The 12,167-nt window shown below is 37.6% G+C and overlaps 1 protein-coding gene across 1 annotated transcript in view; it reads left to right on the top strand.

Moving 5' to 3' along the window:
• The window catches only part of SMC3 (structural maintenance of chromosomes 3), a 34,638-nt gene extending 27,904 nt beyond the window's left edge, over positions 1 to 6,734 (top strand). Inside the window, exons 22-31 of the mRNA XM_009326054.1 lie at positions 936 to 1,085; positions 1,306 to 1,464; positions 2,179 to 2,286; positions 2,682 to 2,790; positions 3,427 to 3,674; positions 3,796 to 4,008; positions 4,712 to 4,903; positions 5,074 to 5,251; positions 5,840 to 5,946; positions 6,259 to 6,734. Of these exons, the coding sequence (XP_009324329.1) occupies positions 936 to 1,085; positions 1,306 to 1,464; positions 2,179 to 2,286; positions 2,682 to 2,790; positions 3,427 to 3,674; positions 3,796 to 4,008; positions 4,712 to 4,903; positions 5,074 to 5,251; positions 5,840 to 5,946; positions 6,259 to 6,330 (1,536 nt within the window). The 3' untranslated portion in view covers positions 6,331 to 6,734. The remainder of the gene's footprint in view (positions 1 to 935; positions 1,086 to 1,305; positions 1,465 to 2,178; positions 2,287 to 2,681; positions 2,791 to 3,426; positions 3,675 to 3,795; positions 4,009 to 4,711; positions 4,904 to 5,073; positions 5,252 to 5,839; positions 5,947 to 6,258) is intronic.
• Positions 6,735 to 12,167: the final 5,433 nt, after the last annotated feature.

Below are 12,167 nucleotides of genomic sequence, written 5' to 3'. Positions count from 1 at the left end.
ACCCTTTGGTTTCAGTATAACTTTTAACCAGGACTACTGTTTTGGAACTGAGAAATCTTTCTTGCTATCATTTAAGTCAAAATCTTTAGGCCTGGGTTTCTTTTTGAGGAGGGATCTATAGGGGATTTAGGTAGAGTGCTCATCTAACTGATAGAAATTCCTATGCGGCATACCCTTCAGCTGTGGTAGATCAGTGACTATAATAAGAGCTGTTACTGCAGTTTGACAGTAACTTGTAGAACATACCACAAACAGACCTCAGTCATTTTGAAAGTAAAATTTTTTTTTTATTCCTGCTAACTTTCTGTTCTGTAGCTCATTTAGTTGTCGCAGAATGTTCTAAGTATGTAGTGAAGTGTTTTACTGTAACCTCTGCTTAGGGGAATTATTTAATTTTTGGGGCACTTAAGTTGATGTCATGTTAAAATATACATTGTGGTAGGAGTAACACGATGTTAGCAATTCAACATAAATTAAAACAATCCTCTACAAGCTCTGCACCATGACTATCAAAATTAGTATGAACAAATTACACTTTTTGCCTCAGAATTGAGTAGGGGATAATTGAATTGTTCTAATACTTCTTTTTAAATGTAGTCATCTGCTCTTCTATATTTTTGTAAGATATGAGTTTTCCTTACAAGTTCAAATGTAATCCCTGTGTTCTTCTGAGTGCCATGTTGTAAAATTAACAGCTAAATGAATCTTTCCTTGTTTGTTCTTGGTGTTGATAAGGGTGCTCAAGTTACTTCCGTTGATGGTTCTTGATTTCTCCTGTACAACTGAATATGTTGGTTTTGTGGGGGTTTTTGTTTGGTTGGTTTTTTTATTTTGATGGCAGCTGAATATGCCAAACGGAATAAAAATTGAAGGTACTAGTAGGTATAAAATGCCTTTTAAAACAAGGACAGAGTTTTCCTTAGCCCATGGTATGGATTAATAATGAGATTGACCAGCTAATGAACCAAATGCAGCAAATTGAGACACAGCAGAGAAAGTTCAAAGCCTCTCGAGACAGTATTTTGTCAGAGATGAAAATGCTGAAGGAGAAAAGGCAGCAGTCTGAAAAGACATTTATGCCTAAGGTATAGTATGGGGATATTGAAAGCTGTTACTGGTTTTATATTAATTGTTTCACTAATATGACTGATAAACTTGCATTCCTTTCTGGTTAATATAATATGAAATATGAAGACACGACTAGAGATGTGTCACAAAAATGTGTTTATGTAGACAGAAAAGTGAAATTCATATAAATCTACAGATTGCTTTGAGGAATGATTTTGTCTAATATCTGTCCCATAGCAACGCAGTTTGCAGAGCTTGGAGGCAAGTTTACACGCTATGGAGTCAACCAGAGAATCATTAAAAGCAGAACTGGGGACTGATTTGTTGTCTCAGCTCAGTCTTGAAGATCAGAAACGTGTGGATGCTCTTAATGATGAAATTCGACAACTACAGCAAGTAAGGAATTGAAAATGTCTTGCCATTAAATGTGGTACTTTTCTTCCCAATAAACTTACTTTTGTCCTTTTGTATGAAAAGTCACTTACGATGAATATAGTGTAATTAAAGTAGTGTGTCATCAGTAGTAGGTAGGCATGTTTGGAGTTTTCTCATCTGCAAAGTGTATTTGCATGTTTTTCTCAGATGCTGGGTGTATTGTGTGATACTAGCTGTATTGTGTGAGAATTATGGCTATTTGTGTTGGAATCATCATGGCGTCCTTGCTCCTGCTCTTCGACTTTACAACAGTAAATACAAATGGATATCATCTGAAAGGAATGATGTACAGTGTGGGAAAATAAAACAGTGCCTTTAGGCACGTGGTAGATGAACCAAAACTAAGGTTTTTGTCTGGCATCCATGTTGAAAAAATACTACTTCTACAGTATACTTTCTAAAGCTCTTCTGGTTTAAGAATTGGATTCAGATGCTAATACAGTTTAAGAAACTTACCGATTTGTATGGTTGACTTTTATGCTAGACAGTTGCAAAAATATTTACTGCTTGGTTCTTTCTACCTGTTAAAATTAGAGCAACAGTCCAAAGAATTGTGCAATATTTTAGTACGCAGAATTGTGTGAAGAGTGGTTTTTTTGTCTTAATTTTTTTAAAAGGAAAAAATAGTGGTTTAGGAGTCGGTTAAGGCATTAATATACTTTTTTATTTTTTCAGGAAAACAGACAGCTTTTGAATGAGAGGATTAAACTAGAAGGCATTATCACAAGAGTTGAAACATATCTCAATGAGAATCTGAGAAAACGCTTAGACCAAGTGGAACAAGTAAGGATTTTCTCTTAAATGTACTTCTGCAATCTGTTTTTAGTTTAGTTCCAGGGCTTTAACGTATTAATCATTTGATAAATATTCACTCATTACCTTGTATTAACTGTGGTGGGTTTTGCTTCCCTGTATCCAAGCTATTTACTTAAATTTCAGCACAGTATTTTAGGCATGTGAATTTTTGACAGAAATTCTACTCTAGATCCACAGCCTATGTATAAATAGGGCCATCATAATGGCAGATGTGTTTGAAAACCTAACTATTCTCTAAAACTTCAATAAAATATTTAATAAAATAATTAATCTGTAGAGTAGTGGGAGATAACTCGTTTGTCTGGCTTATACTTTTGTTACCCTCCATGCTGAAGCTTGGTGGCATTTACTTTGTCCTATAGGAACTGAATGAGCTACGAGAAACAGAAGGTGGCACAGTTCTTACTGCCACAACATCAGAACTTGAGGCTATCAACAAACGAGTGAAAGATACACTGGCACGGTCAGATGGTTGGTAGCATCATTTTTTCAAAGAAAAATCTCTGGGATTTTGAAAGTTCACACATACCATATTTTGGTTTAGAAAGTAGACCATAATATGAGAAGTAATCACTAATTTCAATATGCTGTAGTAGTTACATAGTGTGCAACAGATTTTTGGGACTTATTCCAAAAGATAAGTGAAACAAGATTTTGTGCATGTTGTACATAAATAAGTGTCCACAATTGCACACTGTAATACCAATAAGTATGTGTTGGTAATAACAGACTTCTGGCTTCAGGACATAGTACTTTTGAAGCAATCTTCATACAGGCATGATCTTGTATACTTGTTCTTGAACTTTGTCTAACCTATCTGAAACTTAAGTTGCTGTCAAATAGGAAATAGCATCTGTATGGCTCAAACTTTTTTTGCTTCCTTTCTAGACTTTAACAATATGACCTTAGTACGTTTGTTATTTTTTTTTAAGCCATATACTCATGGGGAAGAAAAGAGAGGGATTTTCAGCTTTTCCTACTCCGTAAAAGATCTTTTTCTTTAGATTATCCTTTTGCTTCATAAATACTTGACTGGATAATTGCTGATTTTATGCAGGCATGTAAGACTTACCACTTCGGGTTTTGTGCTGTCCCCCAATGTCTCAGATCTAGATAATTCTATTGACAAAACAGAAGCGGGAATTAAAGAGCTTCAAAAGAGCATGGAACGCTGGAAGAACATGGAAAAGGAGCATATGGATGCCATTAACCATGACACAAAAGAACTTGAAAAAATGACTAACAGGCAAGGTATGCTCCTCAAGAAGAAAGAGGAATGCATGAAGAAAATCCGAGAGTTGGGTTCGCTTCCACAGGAGGCTTTTGAAAAGTATCAGACTTTAAGTTTAAAGCAGGTAATAAGCGTGCTTGGTTTTGTGTTTCATGACCTGAAATATTAGCATCACGTACATCTTGAGTGTCAAATGTGGCTAGAATTGCAAGTCACTTTGATACGTTAATATTTTCCATTTACAGTTATTCCGCAAACTAGAGCAGTGCAACACGGAACTGAAGAAATACAGTCACGTTAATAAAAAAGCTTTAGATCAGTTTGTGAATTTCTCGGAGCAGAAGGAAAAATTGATAAAAAGACAAGAGGAACTGGACAGGGGCTACAAATCCATCATGGAGCTGATGAATGTCCTTGAGCTCAGGAAATACGAGGCTATTCAGCTGACTTTCAAACAGGTAACAAAATGACAACAACTGTAAAGACTGTACTGAAATCAAATTGTCCCATTATGTAGCAGCTATATGGGAAGAAGCAGATACTAAGTACATCTATTCTATAATAATAGAAGGTAGTATCATGCAACTTGAGGTTTGTGGGTTTTGTAAATACTGAAAAAGAAATAGGCTGGCATTTTAAATAGGTGTTCATCTTGGTTGTATTACAAATCTAGTTTTGCTTTAAAGCTCTTAAATACTTCCTTTCTGGTGAATCTCTTTGTACCACGTACAACCCTTTCTGCGGAGCGTCTGGTAGTAAACTCTGCACCAAAACCGTTCTCCAGATCTAGTGAAAGTAATTCTTAACGTTAACAAAGTATCTTAACTATGAAGTATGTGAAGTCGTCTCTTAAAAGATCATTTGCTTAACTGAGATCTCACCTGAAGTTTACTGAAATAAATAATACTTGCTTTTGCTGTTATTTTCTACCATTTTCTTGAAAAATTGGTGAAAATTCTCATAGTACAAGAACAGTTGGCTTAGATGTTTTTAAACCAACCTCTGCATAGCATGTGTTTCTCACTTCTACTTGTGCTTGAGAATGAATGTGGATCTCTGCTTTGAAGCAGATACTTAGTGTGATCATGTAAAAACAGCTGTTGTCTGCAATTGATTTAATTATGTAAAAATGAGCTGGTGTATTGACTGTTTCTTTCTCAGGTGTCAAAAAATTTCAGTGAAGTATTCCAGAAGTTAGTCCCTGGTGGCAAGGCCACGTTAGTGATGAAGAAAGGAGATGTGGAGGGCAGTCAGTCCCAGGATGAAGGTGAAGGCAGCGCTGAGAGTGAAAGGGGATCTGGATCTCAGAGCAGTGTTCCATCTGTAGACCAGTTCACTGGAGTTGGCATAAGGGTAAAGAAAAATATTTGTGTTTCAGTACTCTGAATGTTCATTTAGATTGCCTTTTAACTATATTTTCAAAAGGCAATGTTTACCTGGTACTGTTTATTTACTATAATAATAGCAAGTGATGATGTCATTTAATATTTTGAAATCATCTTGCTGTTGCGTTGTTTTCTTAGGTATCATTCACAGGGAAGCAGGGTGAAATGAGAGAAATGCAGCAACTGTCAGGTGGACAGAAATCCTTAGTGGCCCTAGCCCTGATATTTGCTATCCAGAAATGTGATCCAGCTCCATTTTACTTGTTTGATGAAATTGACCAAGCCTTGGATGCTCAGCATAGAAAAGCTGTTTCAGGTAACTGTCTACCTTTATTCTTCTTCGTTGTGGTTGAAGGTGATAGTCTTTGTCTTCTCATCCTTGATGTTTAAGATAAAAGCTTTTAATCATGAAGGCACATTTCTGAGTATCCCAACACGTGTGTTAGAATTTAACTTTGTGCCTTCTGAAGCTTTCATGAACTTGTTTTTAGGTAGAAGCTCTGCATTGTCTACTGTGTCTAAAGGGTCTCCTTACTACACTTCAGTGTGGTGGGAATAGTCCTGTTTTGAAGTGTAGTTTGATTTTAAAAATGAACTTTTAGCTCATTGCATTGTTGGAAAAGTGCTTACTCTGTTTTTCATCATAGAAGTTTAATACCCCACAGATTTTGCTGAGTGGCTGGATTTGTCAGAGTTGGTACTGGAATTCATGATAATATTTAAAAGCCTGGTATGGATGCTTTCTTGATTTGTGGGTTGTGTGGTTTTTGTTTTTTTTTTTTTTAATTAACCAAAACCTCATTTTGAATAAGGGATAGCAAACCCTTTGCCTGTCTCATATTAAGACCTGTCCCACTTTATTGTAAAGATTACATTAATAAAGAATTTTTGTGTTCTTTTTTAGATATGATTATGGAACTAGCTGAACATGCTCAGTTTATTACAACAACTTTTAGGCCTGAACTGCTTGAGTCGGCTGACAAGTTCTATGGTGTAAAATTCAGAAACAAGGTAAATAATGTTTTAGTATGGTGTTTACTGAGAACCTTATCAAGTTGTGCATTTGAGACTCAACTTGAAAGTCAAGTTGAAAGTGAATCAGTCTTATTTCAGTGATGGATTTCTAGTTATATCGCAGTCTTGTGTAAAAGTTCCCTCCTTCCTGGAAAGAATTTAAGCATCTACAGATGTCCCTTGTCATGTTCTTTAAAGGAAATTAGAAGTTGATTATTAGGTCTGTTGCTGAGTCCTGGAGCCTTCATAAATAAGTCTGTCTTATTCTGCGGGAGACATGTAATAACTATATACTTTTTGTTCCCGCAGGTTAGTCATATTGATGTGATTACAGCAGAAATGGCCAAAGACTTTGTAGAAGATGACACAACGCATGGTTAAACGAAATTGTACTTACTGCTTGTTTGGAAGATGTGTATAGTGCTATGTTTATGCCAGGGACCTGTAAATTTAAAATATGAAGTATTTAGTCCTTGTTTAAAATAGTTTTTGAACATACATTTTAACCAAGACCCCAGAAGGCTTAGTTTCAAAGGAGCTTGAGTATCCATTTTGTCTCTGTTGCTGTATTTTATAAGATAATTGTTCATGTTACCTTTATACAGTACCTGTAGTTTGGAAATTTTATTCTCTTCCCTCAAATCTTTTGTAAAGTGTCTGTTGCTGTTTTAAAGCTTTTCAGAAAGTGCTAGCTATTCCTTCTTAAGTATAATTTTATCATTTATATTGCCTCACATGGTTTTTTTTAATGGCTTCAATTAAAATGGTTGGTTTTATCGCTGTAACTTGGTATGCATTAAGTTTTTGGTTTATATTGTCTTTCTTTACTCCATCTCAGTGGAATCCTCTAAATACTGTTTGGTCATATTAGAGCTGCATATTTCAGAAGTATGAGACAAAGCCATTCTTTCAAGCCATTCCGACTTCTCTTTTTCCCCTTTTTTGCACATTGCCGATGCCAGCAGAAAACCGCCCCAAATCTGTGCTTGTCCACATTCATAGTGTTCTGGTTATTGAAACTGTATCAAGACAAATCACAGCCCCTTCTTTTTTCCTGGCACCCTGGCCAGTGTAACAATTCCTCCATCATATCCCTTCAGCCTGAGAGACCAGCATAACTTGAGCCAAGCGACACTCACCAGTCAAAATGTGAATCGCTTCCCACTGTCTAGGCTTTTGGCAAAGGGGTATTGAATAATTTGATGTGTTACTCTGGAAAACTTAAGGTTTTACCATGGACCATATATTTCTTAGCAAAGCAGCTGTAAAAATCAGTTGGTGTTGCAATAGTGTGTGTGTATATATATATAAAAATAACCTTCAACAGTACCTTATGTAACTTTAAATAGTACAATGAGAAACAGTGAACTTGTATACTGCATTTACTCTGTAGGGCACTTTCAATGAAGCAGAAGAACAAAGCTGTCTTACAGGTTTTCATCTGCAAGCACCCTTGCTCCCTACTGAGAACCAGGAAGTGCAGGAAAGGAGAGCATGAACTCATTGCAAGTCTTCTGAGCTGAGGAGTGCATATACTTGCCGTACAAGGCAGGGTAAGAGAAGAATACTAAAGTTGGTATGGAGTAACTTCCCCAGGGAATGATAATCATGCAGGAAATTACTACCTGCAGTAAGTCTAAGCCAGAAGGAGGAGGATGTTGTACCTGACACAACAAAGCTTTCTGTAGTCCTAGGGAGTCACTAGCTACATAGTAGACTTCTCCCAGTGAAGAGAGGGTAGGGTACAAAAACATGAAACAAACTCTTGAAGCTGAAGTAACCCAAATGCCCCCAAAATTTTTAGCATGTGAACAGACTACATTTGAGAACCCTGAAGAATTTGAAATTTGTCCTCTGCATACAGAGCTCTGAATATGCATTTAGGGTGGCTACAGAGCAAAGCATTCCTGAATTACTCACAAGTGAGTTCAAAGTCCAGAGAAGGACCTAAAGAACCTAGCCACAGATTCATACCTAAGGTTACCGATTTCATGCCATTTGATCCAGTGCATGTAAGGACACACTTGAAGTGTCTGTAATCTATGATGATCAGATACATAACTTGCCTGTGGTAATAGCAGGCTGTGCTCGCAGATAACTCATTAAGCTTGCTAGTGCTAGGGCATCAGCTTGACAGTTGTTAGTTTGAATTTTGGAAGAGATAAGCAGTTCATAGGCCATGAAGTTAATTACCGTGCTTATTAAGAAGTGTTGTACTAAATCCATCTAAGACTGATAATGAATTTTATCAAATAATCTTATTAAAGTGGGAGTAGATTAGTAGAGGGGGTTTTCTGTATGGTGCTCAGCATAATAGAGCCTAAATGCAGCTGAATAACGAGTAATATCAGCTGTGTTAGGAATTCTCCTCTGGGTTAAGCCTAGCATTAAGTTATCAAGCACAGGAGGAAAATGGGTAACTCTAGCAAGCTGGTGGAAACACAACTGAATACTGGGTTGCTACTATGCAGGGTAAGAATAGACAAGCCTTTAGCTATCACTTCAATTTCTTGTCTGCTAAAGACCAAGGTTTAGAACTACTTGCACAAAATGTGGGAGATTTATCAAGACTTTCAGAATCCCTTTTCAAGGTAAGTTTGGGTGGTGGTGGTTTGGGTTTTTTTGTTTTGTTTAAACCTAAATGACTACTAAACTTTAGAAATGCCACTTTTAAAGGACAGAATAGAGAGACTACTTTCTAAGTTGACACCTTGTTTTCCTGTGAGCACACCCCTTCCCACATGCTCATTCTCAATGTGGTGATGCCTCTCTGCTGTGCAGCCACATACTGCAAGAGTGAAAAAACTTAACTGGCATCAGTTCCTTCATCTGGTTCATTGAGTGTGTTACCACTAATGCTGGCATGCGTGGGACTGGAATGGGAAAGGCTGAATAACTTAGCACCTCCTCCAGATGTCAAAGCACAGCCTTTGGTGCTGCGGATGCCCTACAGTGAGCTTGGGTTGCTACGTTAGAAGCTATAGTTAGAATTGAAGAGGGCCTCAAACAGGGATGGAGTAAGGTAGGTTATTTAGCAAAATCCATACCAGCTCGCTATATTGGAAAATAAATTGCATGAGAGAGAACTGCATGGAAGTAGGAAAACCAGAACCTCATCCCTTGCGGTATGTTTTAAGGAAAGTCCTTGTACAAAGGAGGAAGAGTTGTCTTGAAAAAATGCCAGTACATACAACCTAAAGGAGGATTTTGGTTTTCCCAGCCTGGTTTTGACCATGGTTAAGGTCAGGAGTGGCAGAAAAGTTTTCTTTCTTGTCTGTGCCTTAATGAGTTGCTTCAGATTGCTGCATAAACCTGAAGATGTGAGACAGATGTGACATTTTGCAACAGCTGTTGCAAAATGCAGTGATTGGAGTGATAGGTTTCCAAGGTGTATGTGTTTGTTGTGTTCCATTTGTGGTGGTTCATATCTGGTCCACTCAATGTCATAGTTTACAAGTTGCCTTTTCTGTCTGCCAGTACTTTAAATTCTTCCTAGAGTCTTAAAAATAAGCTGCTTTGGGTGTTACTGTGTCCTTGAGTTTCTTCACAAGGTGTCCCGTTTTTTCCACCTGGAAGTTTTAAGGCAGAATTCAGTGACACTACACACTTGCTCTGAACTGTAGGACATCCCAGAAATTGTAGAAATCCTGGGTGCCCCATGGTGCACCTGCTCTTTATGCCCAGGGAGCCTGGGCTTAGACATATTGACTGTAGGATCTGCATAGTGGCTCTGGTAGCTGCTTCTCAGAAACGTGGCAACACAGGGCTGGTGGTTGTATTCTGGGTCAGTGTCAGGAGTACAGCTTTGTTGCCCTGGTGTACTGGGAAAAAATCACTGGTGGTATGATCCAGAAACACGAAACTTGAGAATGTTACCACTTTATTTTCATTTTTCTGGTTATACTTGTCCTTCCAGTAAAACACGACTGTTGTTTTCTGGATGTCCACCTGGGGCTGCGTTTCCTACTGCAAGCTTGAAAGTCACCTGGGAAATACCAATGTAATGTAACTGCCGAATGTCTCCAATATAGGTGTTCAACTGTTCATTTTCTTAATTATCAATATGTGAAACATCAGCTGAATTGCTGATCATTTCTGATATCTTAGGGTAGTTTTCACCTCTAGCAAACATTCTTCAAATACTTTGTAAGGTTAACACCTTTAAGTTTCATATGTTTAATCTTATGTAAATGTTACAAGATGTAGTTTCTAACTTTGGGCAGGAGGTGGAGCAAAACTGGACTAAATGCAAAAAGGAAATTTACTTTATTGTTAAAATTGAGGGTAAAATCAAAGCTTTTCTCTGAGATCGTCAGAATTCCAGAGACTGTTACAGTGGTCATAAGGATCCTGAACAAATAGAGAAATACAAATTATAAATAGCTTTACATGGACAAGAATGTAAGTAAATGGGAATAAATTGCACTTTTTGCTTTAAAATTTGTAAAAGCCTTTTAAGACTTTAATATTTGCTAAAATGTTCTTATTGGGTAGAACTGTGCCATTCCAGAAAAATGTATGCATAAACTTATGTAAAAATAAACATTGTACAGGTAAAGTAAAAAAAAAAAAGACAGATTGTCACAAAAATACAAGACTCCGGTTCCTCTATGAGAAATGACTAATAATTCTTTCTAGTGAATGAAGTCATCGTTCTCTCCTTGCAGCTGAACCTGTGGGCATGGGAAGTGATGATTCCTAAGGCAGGGATGAACAGAGGGGACGAGCTTCTGTTAAAATTCCTCCCTCAAATTGGAGGTATGAAGCGAGTTACCCTGACTGTTGGAAGTTGGCAACTGCTGGGATCCTCGCAGCTGCTCCCATCTGAGTGTATTTATCCATAGGCACACAAGAGCACTTCTGAAGAACAGCTGCTATGCTTTTGGAGCACCAGGTTCTAATAGACAACAGCTCTTCACCTGGGGAGGAATGGCACTTTTTTATTGACTTTTAGTGGAGCCCTGCTGATTTTACAAGCTGAGAGTCTCCAGATACTGTTTCAAAATATTTTCCTAGGGAAAGGTAACCTTAGACCCTGGAAGATCTTTATTTCCAGCATCTGCTTTCATTCCTCATTAGGCACAATGGATGCTTTTACTATCTCCCTAATAGTCTATAAAAGCATTCCCAGTAACAAAATCTAAATCTTTTCACATGTGGACTTAAGTTCACTTCACTAGTGATACTGTCTTGTTTTTCAAAGAGGGTTATAAAAGTGGATTTGGTTTTACAGGAAAGCAAATACATAACACTTCCTTTTAGTGCGTTATAAGCATATTTGGGGATTACTTTAATTGGAGGCATTTTTTTCACCTTGGTCCTGGCATGATGTCTCTTCTCCCTCTTACAGTCAGCTGGAGTGCAGAGAGGAGCCAGTTAGGCTGAGATCCTTATTTCTACTCTCCTTCTCAAACTTGTCTTTCATTTGCTACCTTTGACTGTAACCACGAGGGGGCATCTCTTGTTTTTGTTAACCTTGATTGCCTCAAGTTCAGCTTTTTAATTTTAGTTTTCTGCCTATGTATTTTGTCTCAGACAAATGTTTCTTATATAATGCAGCAACAATGATGGACAAAATTGTTGTTCGGTAGTCCTTGGATTCCTCTGTTGCTGCAGTTTCAGCTAAGTGTTAACTGTGCCTATGAATTTTTGTAACCATGCTGAGCCCATCATCAGTTTTCAGTGCTACTGAATCAGCAGCTGCTTCACGTTGCACTTCATTTCTAGGAGAATTACATTATTCTTTTGAAATGCCTACAAACTTCTATTTGCTAAGGCAAAGAAGAACTTGGAATTTCTTACTATAGGCATGGCTTGCATGTGGGATAGTTTGATTCCTCTGTGTGGAAATGTAAAGATGAGAAATTACATGCACGTTCTCAGGTTCTGATGCCTGACAGCTCCTACCATTCTAGAAATGAGATTTACATCGGGTGGGATCAGCATTTAGAATTCACTTCTGCAACTATGCCTGAGAGAATGTATCAGTAAGATGTTTGTTGGGTTACAGGACCTCAAAGATACAGTGTCTGTGTATACTATGCTTTAAATAGGAGGCATTCCAGACGGAGCATGTATGTGAGTCAGAAGCACATCACCTAATTGCTGTTGATATCACTAAAGATTGTAGGCAGATGCTGGTGGAGCTTTGAGCACAATGAAAATCTGCCTCTCTCTCTCCAGAAGAGCTCAAGTTTTTCTACTTAGTTTAAGGATAA

This window comes from Pygoscelis adeliae, unplaced genomic scaffold (genome assembly GCF_000699105.1).
Source record: "Pygoscelis adeliae isolate BGI_AS28 unplaced genomic scaffold, ASM69910v1 Scaffold4, whole genome shotgun sequence".
In the NCBI taxonomy this organism is placed as follows: Eukaryota; Metazoa; Chordata; class Aves; order Sphenisciformes; family Spheniscidae; genus Pygoscelis; species Pygoscelis adeliae.
Note: the sequence above shows the minus strand (reverse complement) of the source record. Positions and strands in the feature narration are given on the sequence as shown.